Source organism: Lates calcarifer, unplaced genomic scaffold (assembly GCF_001640805.2).
Source record: "Lates calcarifer isolate ASB-BC8 unplaced genomic scaffold, TLL_Latcal_v3 _unitig_5444_quiver_468, whole genome shotgun sequence".
Classification (NCBI taxonomy): Eukaryota; Metazoa; Chordata; class Actinopteri; family Centropomidae; genus Lates; species Lates calcarifer.
Genome location: NW_026117523.1, coordinates 76578 through 94976, shown reverse-complemented (window position 1 = coordinate 94976; position 18399 = coordinate 76578). Strand labels below are relative to the sequence as shown.

The 18399-nt window shown below is 44.7% G+C and overlaps 1 protein-coding gene across 1 annotated transcript in view; it reads left to right on the top strand.

Annotated features, from left to right (window-relative positions):
- The window catches only part of LOC108874498 (titin-like), a 169092-nt gene that overhangs the window by 80404 nt on the left and 70289 nt on the right, over window positions 1–18399 (top strand). Inside the window, 47 exon segments of the mRNA XM_051068894.1 lie at window positions 484–626; window positions 1909–2032; window positions 2141–2407; window positions 2749–2846; window positions 2957–3125; window positions 3270–3454; window positions 3456–3540; window positions 3674–3681; window positions 3683–3941; window positions 4026–4304; window positions 4724–5132; window positions 5247–5371; window positions 5458–5633; window positions 5635–5725; window positions 5944–6213; window positions 6317–6616; window positions 6710–7012; window positions 7102–7289; window positions 7531–7645; window positions 7885–8172; window positions 8401–8552; window positions 8833–8980; window positions 9140–9317; window positions 9435–9556; window positions 9690–9977; window positions 10251–10547; window positions 10656–10842; window positions 10967–11082; window positions 11169–11468; window positions 11586–11885; window positions 12201–12306; window positions 12548–12744; window positions 12847–12902; window positions 12904–13156; window positions 13250–13308; window positions 13310–13529; window positions 13634–13933; window positions 14373–14675; window positions 14788–14975; window positions 15079–15262; window positions 15391–15693; window positions 15905–16204; window positions 16907–17025; window positions 17161–17310; window positions 17312–17339; window positions 17438–17722; window positions 18005–18298. Of these exon segments, the coding sequence (XP_050924851.1) occupies window positions 484–626; window positions 1909–2032; window positions 2141–2407; window positions 2749–2846; window positions 2957–3125; window positions 3270–3454; window positions 3456–3540; window positions 3674–3681; window positions 3683–3941; window positions 4026–4304; window positions 4724–5132; window positions 5247–5371; window positions 5458–5633; window positions 5635–5725; window positions 5944–6213; window positions 6317–6616; window positions 6710–7012; window positions 7102–7289; window positions 7531–7645; window positions 7885–8172; window positions 8401–8552; window positions 8833–8980; window positions 9140–9317; window positions 9435–9556; window positions 9690–9977; window positions 10251–10547; window positions 10656–10842; window positions 10967–11082; window positions 11169–11468; window positions 11586–11885; window positions 12201–12306; window positions 12548–12744; window positions 12847–12902; window positions 12904–13156; window positions 13250–13308; window positions 13310–13529; window positions 13634–13933; window positions 14373–14675; window positions 14788–14975; window positions 15079–15262; window positions 15391–15693; window positions 15905–16204; window positions 16907–17025; window positions 17161–17310; window positions 17312–17339; window positions 17438–17722; window positions 18005–18298 (9315 nt within the window).

Here is an 18399-nt window from a genome sequence, read left to right as displayed (position 1 = left end):
ATACATGAACAACCTTTCAGCATATAAACAGGAATTGAACTGGAAAGTGTAAGAGGAGCCTTAGAGAAAAAACTCATTTTGTGAAAACGGCCGTTAAAGATTTTTGCTGTATTTGACATCTACAGACACAGACTACAAGACTAAAAGAGGCAAAATAGCCCAAAATTGCCCAGAGCATGACAAATATATTTGTGTTAATCCACTTGGTAACTTTACATTTAAACCAAAGGCAGCAACAAAAAGGCAAATGAGACCTTTTCTCTGTCACATACCACAGTGCTGTGTGTCTCAGTCTTCAGCCAATCAGTTCCTGTGGTTATTTTCAACCTTCAGACTTTATCTAAAGTGAGAGGCTCCTCTCTGATTGGTAGAGCAGTGGCACCACTTCTGCTGCTTCACAAACCTCAGATCAGCTCATGCAGCAGTCCATCAGGTGTCCTCCTGTCCATTTAACCACGGCATCTTCTTCTTCTTCTTCTTTAGCTCGGTCCATCGGCCTGATGCGTCCTCTGAAGGACGTGACGGTGTCGGCCGGAGAGACAGCGACCTTTGAGTGCGAGCTGTCGTACGAAGGCATCGTGGTGGACTGGTTCCTGGGAGGACAGAAGATGGAGGCCAGTGACCGGGTGAGTGCGATCAACATGTCTACAAAACCTCACTGAGAAAATCTAATTTCTGGTTTATTATCTGAAAAAATCTTAAAACAAGTGTTTGCAGAATCATTTTGTTTTAAGATACTAACTCTCATCTGAAATAATGTCGCCTGACTGACAGACTCACTCCTCTTTGTTAAGAAAACTTAATTTCATAAGGCATCAAGAAACAAACAAAAAACAAATCTTTTTGTTTTCATAATAATGTTTGACTTTAATGCAGGATTCTTTCTTTTTTAGTTACGTCTCAAGACACGAATTTCTGAAAAACTACTGAAAGATGTTAATTAGTGTTGGAAATAAAGGTCCAGTGACGGTTTCTCTTCTTCTTGAGACACAATAATACACAAAATGAGTCATAATGTCTGGGTTTTTAAAATTTTTTTAATGTATTCAGTAACAAGGAGCCATGTTCGCTTTAATAATGAATATATTCACAGCCAGCAGAATTTTTTTTAACCTGTTGTTTCAAGACGTTTTGATTCCATTGCAGTGATTTAGGAAAAAGCAACTCTTGATTTAATGAGAGACTGTGTTACATGATGCACTCTGTTTTTTTTACAGTGCTGAGACTCTGCTGCAGTTAAAAATAACCACAGATAGCAGCAGCAGCTGTTATCTTTAACGCTGACTGTCACCACAGCCTTATATGTAGAGAGATATCCACAGGAAGCATTAGACTGACAACAGTGACACAAACCCAACAACTTAACTTCAACTGTTCCTTATTTAATCACAGATATTTAATGATATTTAATACTGATTATTTCAAATCTCAGGGAAATAAATAACTAAAATAACTGAATCAAACCCATAACAGTGGGATGAAATTATTAACAGGAAGCATCAGAAGAAGAGCAGTGCATTTTCTTTTATTATCTTTGCAGCAGGATCTAAAGAAATCATAAATTTGTCAAACATTTCTCAAATGTGAATATTTTCTGGTTTCTGGTTTTGTCCGACAGTTAAAAACTTATCATCTCTGTGTTTTTGACAAAGTGAAGTTTTTAAAATCTGTTTCCTTGGACTTCAGGGAATAATGAGGCACTTTCACTATTTTCTGACATTTTAATCAGTCGAATGTGTGATTAATCAGATTATATGGAGTGACCCTGGGGCTTCTGGGGCCCCTGGGCAATTGGAAATCCAGCCTTGGTTGCTGCCCTAAATAAGCCTTTAAAAGAAAATTAGGAACAAAAATCACTTGATTAAAGGGAGATTTTTGTTAAACTTGTTTTTTTTTCTGCCCCTGCAGGTAAAGACTCGTGTGGCAGGTCGGGTTCACGCTCTGACTATTAGAGATGTGAAGCTGTCGGAGGCTGGCGAGGTCAAACTGACTGCTAAAGACTTCCAGACTCAGGCTCAGCTCATCGTCAGAGGTGAGACACTTGAATGCACTGGAAACAGTAAACACATCACAGGCTCAGACATCCCGAACATTTGGTTATTACCTGATATATAACCTTTGTTTTCTCGGGTGCATTCAGAGCCTGCAGTGGAGTTCACAAAGCCTCTGGAGGACCAGACGGTGGAGGAGGAAGCAACTGCCACACTTGAGTGTGAAGTTTCCAGAGCGAACGCCGAGGTACAATGGTTCAGAGAAGGACAGGAGATCAGGAAGACCAAGAAGTACGACATGATTGTCGACGGACGCAAGAGAGCGCTCATCATCCATGATTGCACTCCAGACGATGCCAAGATGTACACATGTGACGCCAAAGAGTTCAAGACTTCCTGTTTCCTGGAGGTTACACGTAAGGACAAAACTTTAACCAAACTTTTAGTTAACTTCTCAGAGTTACAGCTGGACTCTGCTTAAGAACAATTAGTATCACATTTATTGCAATAAGTACTGTAGTTATATGAAAACATATTTGTATGGCTGAGGTGTTTTTTATGTAATGCAGAGAGGTTTTTATTTGTGTAACTTCTGACTTTATATAAATTTATGTTTAGGGAATAATTCCCACCAAGAGAGCTCACACGAAGCTCACATAAATATCTTATCATTATGGTTTTAAAAGTCTAGTATAGATAAACAGAAATCACATTAAATGCCTGCTGAGTTACAGTGGTGTTGTCTTTGTGTACACAGCTCCTTATGTAGAGTTTACAAAGCCTCTGCAGGATGTGGAGGTCAGAGAGAAGGAATCTGCCAAGTTTGAATGTGAAGTGTCCCGCGAGTCCGCCAAGGTGAGACCACCAGACCAGATGAGAGATTGTTTTACCAGATCAGAGAACTGGACGGACAAAATGATCAACCTGACAATCACTGGTAAAATCTAAAATTTCTGTCACACCAGGTTCGTTGGTTCAAGGACGGCAGCGAGATCAGGAAGGGAAAGAAATACGAAATCATTGCTAAGGGAGTCCAGAGGATCCTCATCGTCCACAAGTCAGTGTTCGATGATGAGGCCGAGTATGAATGTGACGCAAGAACCTCCAAGACCTCTGGCATGCTCACTGTCATTGGTGAGCAACATCGTCATTGTTTTATTCTTCCTTTTGAAAATATCATTTCCAAAGTTTCAGCTGCAGAAAAGAGAAGGAGACAAAATGGCAGCTCAAAACTCAAGACAGTCCCCTGTTAATCTTTGTTGCTGTATTTCACCACAGAGGAGGCAGCCAGGTTCACCAAGAACCTGTCCAACGTGGAGGGGACAGAGACAGACAGCGTGAAGATGATCTGCGAGGTGTCGAAGGCCAGTGCCGATGTCACCTGGTACAGAGGAGACGACGAGCTGCCGGAGGGCGGCCGTTACGAGCAGATCGTGGATGGGCGCAGGAGGATCCTGATCATTCCAGGACCTGAGGATGGAGGACGCTGGAGAGTACAACTGCAGGCTGAGTCCCACCGTGAGGACGTCTGCCATGCTCAAACTCAATGGTAAAAAAATTAAATAAATCATTACGTCCTAGTCCCAGAAAGTTATTGGCTGGAATCTTTTGATGCAAAGCAAAATAATAACTTTGATGCTTTCTTTAATTCATTTTTTCTCCTCCTTCTTCTTCCCCTCCAGAACTGGCAGGCTGAGTTCATCGCCCGTCCTCAGAACCAGGAGGTGGTGGAGGGCGAGAAAGCCGAGTTCGCCTGCTCTGTCTCTAAAGAAACCTATGAGGTGAAATGGTTCAGAGGTGACAAGGAGGTTGAAGCTGGGGACAAGTACACTATCATCAGCGAAGGAAAGAGAAGGGCTCTTATTGTGAAAAACTGCGAGCTGAAAGACGAGGGAGGCTACGTTGCTCACATTGGCAGCGTCAAAGCCTCGGCTGATCTGTATGTGATTGGTAAGAGTCTTTTCCTTTTCCACATCTTGTTTTGGTTGCTCTAAGTAGAAGGTTTGGTGTTAATTAGTTTTAATTTAATTCCAGAAAAACTGAGGATTATCACGCCAATTAAAGACACAGAGGTGAAAGAGGGAAGCGAGATCATGTTCAACTGCGAGATAAACACGGAGGGAGCGAAGGCCAAGTGGCTGAAGAACGAGGAGACCATATTTGAGAGCAGCAAGTACATGATGGCTCAGAGAGACACCGTCTTCTCCCTGAGGATTAGAGATGCCCAGAAGGCCGACGAGGCCAGCTACACCATCAGCCTGACCAATCATAGAGGAGAGCATGCCAAGTGCACCGCCAGCGCTAGAGTCGCAGGTAAATAATGTGATTTTCCTCACTTTCTTTTTCATTTTGGAAGATGTTATTAAGCCAAAATCATCATTCCTTAAACGGTTCAGGTGTTTTTTATTTTTATTCTGTCTTGAACCAAAAACACAAGAGTTTGTTGATCTGCTGCTAGTGTTTGGATGTCTGGCCAAGTAGCTTACTGCCCACAGCAGTAAACTCCTGTATTATTTGTGAGGTTGCAGGATACATTAGAAAAATCCTTGTTCAGAAGTGTTAGGTTTGTCAAACATCAGTTGTTGTCACTCAACATAGAGAATTATTCACTTTATTGTCCACGGTCCTCTTCATTAAGGGATGTTAGTTTCCTACCCAGGAATCCAGAGCAAATGAGATCCAAGTTGTTTTGTGTGGAGAATTGACTCTGTATTCACCCTGTGATTCCACAGAGGAGAAGCTGAAGTTCCTGGAGCCCATTGAGGACATTGAGACCCAGGAGAAGAAGACCATCAGCTTCATTTGTAAAGTGAACCGGCCCGAGGTGACGGTGAGGTGGATGAAGGCCGGCCAGGAGGTGTCGCTCAGCAAACGCATCGTCTACAGAACTGACGGTCTCAAACACACCCTAACCATCAAGGACTGTGTCATGGACGATGAGGGCGAGTACACCGCCATGGTCGGAGATGACAAGTGTGCAGCCGAGTTGATCATCAGCGAGGCGCCAACGGACTTCACCGCACAACTCAAAGACCAGACCATCACTGAGTTCGAGGACGCCGAGTTCACCTGCAAGCTGAGCAAGGAGAAGGCTGCCGTCAAGTGGTACAGGAACGGCCGAGAGATCAGAGAAGGACCCAGGTATCACAGACCAATTTCACCAAAAACTGTAATGTTCTTGTCTAATGTTATATTAGTAATTTAAAAGGGACAGCAGCTAGCATCAAGAATTTAATTGTCTTTTTGTTTTTGCAGATATCACATGGAAAAAGAAGGCAAAACATGCAGACTGATCATCAAGGTGTGCAGACCTGATGATGAATGTGAATATGCCTGTGGGGTGGATGAGAGGAGGACCAGAGCAAGACTCTTTGTTGAGGGTAAACTCTTTATGTCTTCATCTTTTTTTCAAAAACCACTGAGGTGAAGCGAATCTTCATGGATGATGTTGGTTTCTGTCCTGCAGAGACCCCAGTGGAGATTGTCAGACCTCCCAAGGACATGTTCGAACCTCCAGGTTCGGACATTGTGTTCGAGGTGGAGCTCAACAAGGACAGAGTGGAGGTGAAGTGGATGAGGAACAACATGATCATTGTCCAGGGAGACAAATATCAGATGATCAGTGAGGGTAAAGTCCACAGACTTGCAGGTCTGTGAGATCAGACCTCGAGATCAGGGAGAGTACAGGATTGTGGCCAAAGACAAGGATGCGCGTGCCAAGCTGGAACTGGCAGGTGAGTCACAGAGAAACTTATTACACAGACCTTACCTGTGGTTGACTGATGAAGGCAGCCGAGATTCAGTTTTCTGAGGGATGTTATAAAATTAATGTTACAATGCATATACCTTTCTAGGTTGATCCTAGGGTTGCTTCACAGTAGGATGTTGTTTAAATGTGACAAATGAATAAAATGAAAACCTAAATAAACAAATCTTTTTATCTCCTCTGCAGCTGTTCCCAAGATCAAAACCACCGACCAAAATCTGGTAACAGATGCCGGTAAACCCTTCGTCATGAGTGTGCCCTATGATGCCTACCCTCGTGCAGATGCCGAGTGGTTCTTTGAGGGCAGCAGTCTGCCTGTCCAGAACATTGACACCTCTGCCGACAAGACGGAGTACCGTCTTAAGAGCCCCAGCAAGGAGGACCAGGGCCGGTACAAAGTGATCATCAAAAACAAGCATGGTGAAGGAGAAGCATTTATCAACCTGGACGTGATTGGTGAGTCTGAGGGTTACATCACTGATGAGAATTTGGGTAACTAGATTCTGTATCCAGTGTCAGAGGAGTTCCTATATTTCCTATATTTATATTATGTTTTCAGACGTTCCCGGACCTGTCAAGAACCTGAGAGTGGTTGATACTGCCGATGGTGAGGTCAGTTTGGCCTGGGAGGAGCCTGAGAGTGACGGTGGAAGCAAGATCATAGCCTACATTGTGGAAAGACGCGATGTGAAGCGTAAGACCTGGACTCTGGCAACAGATCGTGCTGATACTCCAGAGTACTGTGTCAGCGGCCTCCAGAAGGACTCCATGTACTTGTTCAGAGTCTCTGCCCGAAACAGAGTCGGCAGTGGACCCACCGTTGCCACAGAGGATGCTGTCCAGGCCAAGAGCAAGTTTGGTAAGCAAAGTCCAAAGGCCCCAGTTTAAAATCACATACCATCTCCACAAGTGCCCAAATCAAATCCTTAACGTCTTTCTTTTCAACAATCAGATGTTCCTGATGCACCAGAAAATGTTGCAGTAGCCAATGTGAACAGATTTGGTGCCACAGTCACCTGGGAGCCTCCCAAGTTCGACGGTGGCTCTGAGATCACCGCCTACGTGATTGAGCTCCGTGACAGGACCTCTGTGAAGTGGGAGGCAGCCATGGTCTGTGGTGCCAGCGACCGTTCAGCTATGCTAAATGATGTGGTGGAGAACAAGGAATACATCTTCAGAGTCCGAGCTGAGAACAAGGCCGGCATCGGCAGGCCCAGCGCCGCCACAAATCCTGTGAAAATCATGGATCCCATTGGTGAGTGAAAACCAGCACTTTGAGTGCTTATATTCTAATACCCGATCAAACAACATGATTTCACTGGACCTTTTGTGTTGTGGTTTCAGAGAGACCAAGCCCACCGCTGAACCTGAACTTCAGTGACCAAACAAACTCTGCAGTAACACTGACCTGGGAGACACCCACCAACAATGGTGGCAGCATGATCACTGGCTACATCATCGAGAAATGTGACGAAGGCACCGACAAATGGCTGCGCTGCAATGCCAGGCTGTGCCCGGACCTTTCCTATCGGGTACAGAATTTACAGCAGAGTTTAACCTTTTTCTGACTTTTTTTATTCTGTCCTGCTCTGTTTGCTTTTATTTACTTGTTCACGTATAATTTTCCCAACATAATTCCTTCCCTTGATGGATTTTATCTTATATTTGTTTTCTGAAACTCTGCTTCCTTTCTGTTTGACAGCGTTAAGTCTTCAGTGGTTCATTAGAGCTGACAGTTGATCGCTGATGTCACTGTTTCGTTGTTTTCTTCAGGTGTCTGGTTTGAAATCTGGTCAGAAGTACCTCTACAGAGTTTGTGCTGAGAATGCTGCTGGTGTCTCTGATCCAGCCGAACAACTTGGACCACTGCTTGCCGACGACCCCCATGGTAAGAGGCAAACAATAGAATCGACCACAGATGTATTAAGGCATCCCTGTCATTACTAATTAAATTTTTGAGATCAAATTCTAGAAATATCTTTCTTTCTTATTTCCTTTGCCAGAAATAAATATTATCTGTTTGATTCTTCTGAAGCACCAAAACAGTACACTAGATAGAAGTATAATTTTTAAACAACCTCCTTTCCAAACAATGCTAAAATCTAAAACATTTTTCTTTCTCAACAGTTGGTCCGACCTTTGATCTGAGTGGCTTTAGGAATGGCCTAGAGGTGATTGTCCCTCACCCTCTCACAATCAGAGTCCCGATCACTGGTTACCCAACCCCTGTCGCCAAGTGGACCTTCGGAGAGAAGGAGCTAACCACTGCAGACGAGCGTGTCTCTATGGTGACAAAGCCCACATTTACAGAGCTGACAGTCACACCGAGCGTCCGCCCAGACAAAGGCATCTACACCCTGCAGCTGGAGAACGACGTCTCCTCTGTCTCTGGAGAGATTGAGGTTAACGTCATCGGTAAAAATATTTTTCTGTCCCATAAAATATAAATGTTATAATTATATGCATTGAAGACAAGTTTTGTAACTCAAAAACGAATACGGAAACTTTGAGTTAAGCCATTATGGAAGACTGCCAACCTGTTCAAGGTTTCATACACAAATTACTTTCTTATCTACGGCTTTCTGTTTTCCTTTTTTGGTACAAAAATGTTTAAATTTCTCCTGCTGTGTCTTTATTTTCCAGCATGCCCCAGTGCTCCCAAAGATTTCAAAGTGGCAGAGGTGACCCGACACCATGTCCACCTGATGTGGGAGGCTCCGGAGCACGATGGAGGAAGTCCAGTTACCCACTACCAGATCGAGAAGAGAGAAGTGTCTCGCAAGACCTGGGCCAAGGTACATCAGAGTTTACTTAAGTAGTGCTGACAGTGATTCCACATGATGGAACCTATAAATAGATATAAATACAATATATCAGTTGGTTGAGTGGGGCAAAAACATCCCGAAAAACTCTCCATCACCCAAATAAAGTAGGGCAGAAATTTTCTTTGCACATATACGGCCCAAAAACAAATACATCACGAACAAACAAAAACAGATTGAAGCAGCAATCAGATTTGATGTTAAAGTTCATTACTGCAACATTTCCTATCCACTGTAATGATGTTTTTTCCAGGTGGCTACCGGTGTCCTGGACCTGGAACACACTGTAACAGATGTCATTGAAGGGAAGGAGTATCTGTTCAGTGTCACCGCCTGCAACAAGTGCGGACCTGGAGAACCAGCGTACATCGACGAGCCTGTTAATGTCTCCTCTCCTGCCAGTGAGTAATTTTCACTTAGGCTGAAAGTAATTTACTCAGGATGAAGCCAAATTCATCCAAAAAAAAAACAACAAACAAAAAAAAAAAAAAAAAAACAAGCGCATACATCTCTTTATCTTTTGAGAAAGAATCACATATACATTACGTTGTTTTCTGCAGCTGTACCTGATCCTCCCGAAAATCTGAAGTGGCGTGATAAGACTGCGAAGACCATCTTCCTGTCCTGGGAACCTCCAAAGTATGACGGCGGAGCCCCGATCAAAGGTTATGTGGTGGACAAGTGTCAGCGTGGTACTGACAAGTGGGAACCCTGCGGTGATCCCATCCCTGAACTAAAGTAAGTCTTAACAGTTTAACAGTTTGTCAGTGCAAACTGTTTTGCTGGGCCCATTTGTTATTTGTTTTCTTTCATATGTTATGGGACGGTTGTGAGTAATATACATTTTGTGGTCAGGTTCCAGGTGACCGGCCTGATTGAGGGTCAGTGGTATGCCTACAGAGTCAGAGCTTTCAACAAGTTGGGAGCCAGCCGACCCTGCAGGGCTACAGATGAGATCCAGGCTGTGGATGCTAAAGGTAGGTCGACCTAAGTAACAGAACTTGGAGTAAGAATATTAAAGGCGGATGGTTAGTAGCATCCAGAGATTAGAAGCAGGAATTATTGAATCCGAAGTACGAGTCTGAGAGTTTTTTTCTATAACTCCAACAGAACCTCCAGAGATCCAGCTGGACGTGAAGCTGCTGGCTGGTCTGACTGCCAGGGCTGGTACCAAGATCGAGCTTCCTGCTGATGTCACAGGAAAGCCTGATCCCCGGGTGAAGTGGACAAAGGCTGACCTGGTCCTGCGGGCCGACAACCGCATCAGTATTGACACCCAGCCAGGACACTCTAAGCTTTCCATCGCCGACACTGTCAGAGGAGACACTGCCACCTACATCATTGAGGCAGTCAACACCTGCGGACGTGCCACCGCCACTATTGATGTCAACATCCTTGGTACAAAGGCTAATTTATTATCTGACCTATAATACCTAACCTGTAGCCGAAGCTGCAACTAAATATTATTTTTGGGAGAGAAAGGAAATACTAGTCTTGTACAAATCAACACATTACTGAATGAACTGTCAAGAAATAGTATAGTATAGTATGTCTTTTTCAGATTTATGTCACTTTATAAATATCTTAAAGTGATCTGCTCCTGGAACTGAGACATTACCAATCTGGATGTAAATTTTGAGTCATTTTCATGTTTTGCCCCCTCCTCTCCAGATAAACCCGGTCCTCCAGCTGCCTTTGATATCTCTGAGATCACCAACGAGTCATGCCTCATGGCCTGGAACCCTCCCAGAGACGACGGTGGCTCAGCCATCACCAACTACATTGTGGAGAGTCGTCAGATGGACAAAGAGGAGTGGGTGAAGCTGTCAGCCACAGTGAAACACACCACCTTCAAAGCCTGCAAGCTCACAGCAATGAAAGAGTACGTCTTCAGGGTCAGTGCTGAGAACCAGTATGGCATCGGCGAACCTGCAGAGCATGTGCCAATCATTGCAAAGTATTCCTTTGGTAAGTGGTTTTAAACTATCATCTCACTAACAAAAATTGCCCCTGTTGAGCACTTGATGGTAAAATATAAATAACAATGACAAATAACATTATTTCCATTTGTTTCAGATCCTCCTGGTCCTCCATCCAGAGTCACTCCCTCTGACATTGCCAAGGACGCTGTGACCCTTACTTGGTTCGAGCCAGACGAGGATGGCGGCAGTCCGATCACTGGATACTGGGTTGAGAAATTCGACCCAGAGAGTGACAAGTGGATCCGATGCAACAAATTGCCCATCAAGGACACAACCTTCAGGTAACTTATCACAACAGTCAGTTTAAATGAGTAATGATGAGCAGTCATCAGCCAACAAGGTGGGGGTGTTTATTTGTGAAGAAAGGGTGTAAAATATTTTTTCTGTGTGCCTGCATGGGTGCAGGGTGAAGGGACTCCCCACCAAGAAGAAGTACCGCTTCCGTGTTCTGGCTGAGAATCTGGCTGGACCTGGAAAACCAAGTGCAGAGACCGATCCTGTCCTCATCAAAGATCCCATTGGTATGTCACATAAGTCACAAAGATTTAAATTAATAGGACTAGAAATAAGAACACTTGGATGATTATAACACCGCATTCTTCTTCAGATCCTCCATGGGCTCCTGGTAAACCTGTCATCAGGGACATCGGCAAGACCATGGCAGTGGTGGCATGGACCCGTCCAGAGCATGATGGCGGGGCTAAGATTGAAGGCTACATCATTGAGTTCCAGAAGACCGGAAGTGAGGAGTGGATCAAAATTGCAGAGGACGTCCCTCAGACTGAGCACCAGCTGCAAGGTCTGATGGAAAAGCAGGAGTACTCATTCAGGGTCAAGGCCGTCAACAAGGCTGGCGAGAGCGAACCCAGTGAGCCCAGCGACCCTGTGGTCTGCAAGGAGAGACTCTGTAAGTTCATAGTGATGACCGTGTGTTGTTGAGTTTAGGGTTTTAAGGTTCAGATCCAGGATAGCTCATAGTCAAAAAGAGATAAAGACCCACTACTCCTTGTTTTCCATTCAACAGACCCTCCATCACCTCCTCAATGGTTGGAGGTGACCAACATCACCAAGATCAATGCTGACCTGAAGTGGCAGGCTCCCAGCAGTGATGGAGGCTCACCTATCACCAACTATGTGGTGGAGAAGAGAGACGTGAGGCGCAAGGCCTGGCAGGGTGTTGACACCACTGTCAAGGAGCTCAAGTACACGGTAACTCCTCTCAACGAGGGATCTCTGTATGTGTTCCGTGTCGCCGCTGAGAACGCTGTCGGGACAAGTGAATTCTGTGAACTGGAGGACGCTGTGCTCGCTAAGGACACTTTCAGTAAGTTGATGACAGTTGCTGTTTTAATTCACCCCTAAATTGAGTAGGACTGTTCCATTGTATTCACAGTTTAGGGCTTAGAGATTTTTGTTCATATCAATATAGATCATCAGCTACTCAGTTTTGTGGATAATGTGGATATTCCTGCTCCCAATACAACGATCGCCAAAGATTTTGTTTCTAACATTGACAACATCAATTAATGTGTTGGTGACCCCTGCTCCAGCTTTAAATGGTATCTCCTTAGTAGAACTGTAAAGAAGCTAAAGACAACCTGTCTATTATGCATATTAATGCTTGTAATTTTCTCTGCAGCAACTCCTGGACCTCCTTATGCTTTGACGGTGGTGGAGGTCACCAAGAGACACGTGGAGCTGAAATGGGAACCTCCCAAGAGTGATGGTGGAAGACCTATAACCAAGTAAGACAGAAAACTGATTATTAGAGATATTCTTGTAAAGAAAAAAAAAGTAATGAAGCAACAGTTTCAGAAGTTTCTTACCATCTGGACTTTGTTCTGTAAGTAACAGAGAAAACATGCACACTATTCTTGAAGTGAGACAGCTCCTTTAAAAAAAAAACTATAAAATGTGCCTTTATACTATTTGTGATGCCAAATATAATAAAACTATTCAACAAAACAATTACGTCTTTCTTCCCAGGTACGTGATTGAGAAGAAAGAGAAGGTGGGAACTCGTTGGCTGAAATGCTGCAAGACTCCTGACAAACAGACTCAGTTCAAGGTGACAGATGTGGATGAAGGGTCGGAAGTTCAGTTCCAGGTCAGAGCTGAGAACGAGGCTGGAGTTGGAGATCCAAGCGAACCCACCGTGATCCTCACCATCGAGGATGCAACCAGTACGAGACTATCAAATATTTGTAGAAAGCAGGATTTTTTGTGTATGGGATGCTGTGCACTGCACTTCAGATGTATTCACAGATGTCCTACTTTCTCTCCAGGTGCTCCATCTCCTCCACTTGAAGTGGCCATTCCTGATGCCAGCAGGCAGCACATCAATCGTCACCTGGAAGCCTCCAGCCAAGGACGGTGGCTGCCCGATCACCGGCTACCATGTTGAGGTGGCTGAGGCCCGCCCAGAGCTGAAATGGTTCAGGGTCAACAACAGACCAATCAAGGAGCTCAATTTCAGGATCGAGGATGGAATCAAACCAGAGAAGAAGTACGTCATCAGAGTTCGTGCCATCAACTCTGTTGGTGTTAGTGATCCCTCCGAGATATCTGACAAGGTCTTCACCAAGGATCCTGATTGTAAGTATCCACACTTCTCTGTTTATTTAGATTAAGTCCAATCAAAACACTGATAATCAACCCTAAATAATAATCCTGTTCTCTGCTCCCAAGGCGCTCCAACTATGGACTTGGAGGCACAGGATGTGGTCGTGGTTGAGGGTGAGAAGCTAGCATCTGAACATCCCCTACAGGGCGATCCCAACGCCCAAGATGGTGTGGCAGAAGGACACAGTAGAGTGTAAGGCCGATGACCGGCTCACCATGACAGTAGAGATGAACAATGCTCACCTGGAGCTGCTCAAGTGCACACGTGCTGATGCCGGCGCCTATGCCATCACCCTGGAGAACACTCTGGGAACTGCCACAGGAACAGTCAATGTCAAAGTCATTGGTAAGTCGCCCTTCATATAAAAGTGAATGGGAAATATAACACTAGAAAGAGACAAGCAGCAGCCATCCTCTAACGCATTTTTGGATCCTTCCTGAACCCTGCAGGACTACCTGGTCAGTGTAAAGACATCACCTCCAGTGATGCCACCAAGAACTCCTGCAAGATCAGCTGGGTTGCCCCAGAGGACGATGGCGGCACACCCATCGTCAGCTACACTCTGGAGCGCCGTGAGGCCTCCAAGAAGACTTACATGCCAGTTATGTCCGGAGAGAACGTCCTGACTTGCACTGTTAAAGACCTCTTTGTCAATTGTGAGTACTACTTCAGAGTGAAGGCTGTCAACAAGGTCGGAGCTGGAGAATATCTGGAGCTACGCAACCCAGTCATCATAGAGGAAATCAAACGTAAGTCCTTTTCTCAGCTGGATAACAGTGGAGGATTGATCTCTGTTGTCATTGTTAGCATTGTGATATTAACATTTAGCTCAGTACAGTTCCACACAGTCAGTCTTATTCTGTGCAAATGAGTTAATCCTTTGAAGATCATGAGCAAAAAAACTTTGAAATGAACCTGTCATAACACGAAACGATGCGTCATTTAGTGTCTTATTGTCAAATCAATATAAAACATTGATTATTTTTTCAATTGGAAGTCAGATGAGTGAGCCTGTGGAGGCATTTTCACATCATCCATCAGGGGATCTACAGAATCAAAATAACTGTACTTCTTGATCCTGTGAATAAAATGAGATGGTACATATACTCCAATATCATAGTAAACCTGGCAGTCTTGGCCAGGCAGACAACTCAGACAATTACTATGTGGATAATTTTGGTTCCACAGAGAAACCAGACCCACCCATCCAGGTGGAGGCTCAAGACCCGACATCCAAGTCCATCACAGTCACATGGAAGGCTCCGGACTACGACGGTGGCTGTCCCATCCAGGGCTACATCGTTGAGAAGATTGAGAAGGATGGCGACCGCTACGAGAAGGTCACCCCAAGCCTGGTGCCTGGTTTCTCCTATGTGGTGACAGGCCTGAAGGAGGAAATGGAGTATCAGTTCAGGGTCCGAGCTGAGAATGCTGCTGGAGTTAGTGAGCCATCACGCAGCACACAGCTCGTCAAGGCTGCAGACCCTGTCGGTATGAAGATCTACAAATTGTGTTAAAATAACATGTTAACTTGAGGAGTATATTTAACTTTAAACCTTAAATAGGAACCATCTAAATTTCAAAACTTTTATTCCATTTTCAGAAAAACCAAAGGTCACCCTCCATGCCCGTGTGGCATCTGGTTTGTGCATTAAGAAGGGCGAGGAGATCCGCATCGATGCCTACGTCTCTGGCTCTCCGTATCCCAAAGTCACCTGGCTGAGGAATGACGAGGATGTCACCAAAGAGCCTACCAAAAAAATTGTTCCTGTGGTCAAGAGGAAGACCAAGGTTTGTGTCCCCACAGAGACATCTGAGAGTCCAAATGCAATTTTATACATTTATAAGTTATTTTTAAATTTTTTTGCTTATTTTTTTGCTTTGGTCCCTTCAGGTTCAAGCACCAGAGGAGGAGTTTGTGACTCCGATGCGTGAGCGCCTGGGTCTGGATCAGACCAAGAGGGGCCGGTCTGCACTGATGATCCGTGAAGCAGTCAGAGTCGACCACGGAAACTTCACCATTAAGGTGGAGAACACTCACGGTGTCGCAACCGCCTCCTGCATTGTTAATGTCCTTGGTAAGATAGAAGTTTATTGATTAATCATGAGTTTTCATTTGGATACCATTTTACAAACCTCAGAATCGTTAGATATAAAATATAAAGTTTAATCGTATAAATGTTGACCTGAATCTCTTGTCCTGCAGACAAACCTGGTGCTCCAATCAACTTCACCTTCGATGAGATAAGGAACACCTCTGTCATCTGTAACTGGGAGCCTCCTGAGGATGATGGTGGAAGCGAGATCCTGAACTACATCCTGGAGAAGAAGGACAACAAGAACGATGAGATAGGCTGGATCACTGTCACCTCTACCCTCAAGGGCACCAGCTGCCCCGTCACCAAACTCATTGAAGGGAAGGAATACATCTTCAGAGTCACAGCCGAGAATAAGTACGGCTGTGGGCCCCCATGCATCTCCGAACCCCTGGTTGCCAAGAACCAGTTCAGTAAGTAAAAACTTAAAAATGACAAAGAAATCTGTGCCGGAAAATTTAAAGCACATGTTAGCTTTGACTTTACCTGACTGGGCGAAAGATGCAAGGGACTCCACTTTGGTGGTCTGACCCAATGGTCATATTAAGAAGCAATGAACTCCTCCCCCATTCCATTACTGTATAAAGGCCATTGAGTCACTCACCTTTTTCCCTCACACCTCAGATCCTCCTGACGCTCCCAACACTCCCAGAGTCCATGAGGTGACAGCAAGCACCGCCCACATCTCCTGGCATGAGCCAAAGGACAACGGCAGCCCGATCCTGGGCTACTGGATCGAGAGGAAGGAGGTGAACAGCAAACACTGGACCCGAGTGAACAGAGCCCTCCTCAACTCTCTGGATGTGAAGGTCACTGGCCTGATGGAGGGACTCACCTACATCTTCAGAGTGTGTGCCGAAAACCTGGCCGGGCCCGGGCCCTTCAGTGAGCCCACAGACCGCATCGTCACCATGGACGCCATCTGTAAGTTTATACCAAAATGCAGCAGTGAAGAGCAACAAATAGCTTACACTGATGTGAACACATTGACTCAACCTGTCTTAACTTGCAACACTAGAGTTCATTTTGTACCAGGGTTTATTTAAATTTTAGCCCATTTAATAAAAACTACCCACACATATTGTCATATTGTTACCAGGAAATTTAGTGTATCGTTATGGCTGATCTCTGAAATCAATTATCAAATCATCTTGAAAGCAGATGTCAAATTAAACTGGTAATTTCCCAGAGTTCAATGAAATTTAGATCATAGATAGACAAAAAGATTTAAACTGCAAAGTGATTGACTTTGTAAAGTGTGAACTAAAGGTCCAAACAGTATTTATGCATCTTTTTTTCCATTTAATACAGCATGTATGTATTGAACATTCCTGCTTATGAATTTGCCGATGTTGGTTTTCATAGTGTATTCAAATGACTAAAAACCAAATTACTAGAGGGAAAAAAGCAAGAAAATTTGAAAATATTACAGCATTAATTGGTTAGCAGCTGTTTGTAGGCACATTTTCCACAAATAATTAAACCAAGGATGCATACAAAAAAGTGGGAGAAAGTGTAACACAACACAAGAGCTGGTGCTGCTGAACACAACATTGAACACTGTTCTGTTCAGTTAAGTGATTTCATTTTCCGCAAAATGTTAAATATGTATCTGCTCCACCTCAGTGCCTCCTGGCCCCCCCACTCCATGGATCGTGGACACTGGGAAGGACTCTGTCATTGTGGCCTGGAAGCCCCCGTTGTACAACGGTGGAGGAGACATTCTGGGATACCATGTTGAGAAGGTACATAAAATTCATATGGTAAACTCACTGGATTCTTGGCCTGGAAAATTACATTTCCAATAACTGATAGAATGGCAGACATCCTAAGTGTTTCACCTCATCCTGGGATTCAAAGCTCTTGTTTTGTGGTCACAGGTTTTGGTTGGAGAGAAGGACTGGACTCGAAGCACAGAGTTCAGGTGTAAAGAGCTGACATACACCGTGACCGGCCTGACCGAGGGAGCAGACTATTATATCCGTGTCATTGCCGTCAATGACGCTGGTCCTGGAGCTCCCGGAGTTACCAGAACCTGTCACTGTCAAAGAGCCCCAAGGTAAGAACAGTTTTACAACCGGACTGGGCAGGAGGTATGGACAACAAGGTATTACTTTAGCTCAACTTGTTAATTTATTAAATTTCAATGCTGTTCAGAACCTCCTGCTGTGGAATTTGACGCCTCTGTGAAGAACGGCATCTTCATCAAGGCAGGCGAGCCTCTGAGGCTTCCCGCTGTGGTGACTGGCCGGCCCCAGCCAGAGGTCAAGTGGGCCAAAGATGATGGTGAGATCGACAAAGAGAGGATGATTGTGGAGACAGAGGGCAAGAACAGCACGCTGTTCATCAAGACGGCTGTGAGGGCTGATCACGGAAAGTACCAGATCTCTGGCACCAACAGCAGTGGTACCAAGACCGCTGAGACCAGGGTCGACGTTATGGGTCAGTGTTACATTATTACACCACAGCATTAATTTTTACCTGTAAAAATATCCCTAATTCCATTCATACAAGTATGATGTTTGTTTTACAAACTAAAGAACCAACTGAGGGTAAACTGGCTCAAGCTCACAGAAAAAAATATTATTCCTAAGGTCACACTTGTTATGTTTTCATTCCTCTGTGATGCAGTAGAAAACAGAGTTGTTATGATCTTTAGAGGACTATTTTTTGTCCTGTGTCAGTTTTACCCTCTGACATTTTCATTGGTCTGTGTATCTATAGACGTACCTGGTCCGGTGGTGGACCTGAAGACAGTCATGGTGACCAAGAAGAACATCACCCTCACCTGGTCCGACCCCTTGGACAATGGTGGCAGTGACATTGTCGGCTATGAGGTGCTGAGGAAGGATGCTAAGATGAAACTCTTCCGCCAGCCCATTGAGACGGCATCCTGTAAGTGTGACGTCCAAGGCCTGCTGGCCGGCGAGGAATATGACTTTAGGGTCATCGCAAGGAACAAGTATGGTGATGGAGCTCCAGCCGACCTGGGACCCATCTTGGCTGAGGATCCTAAAGGTAAACCCACCGAAAATATGACCTGCTGCTGATATTAGCTGGCTGTTCTGAAACAGAAGATCCAGTGGCATAGACAACTGACCTGTGACTAAACTCCCTGA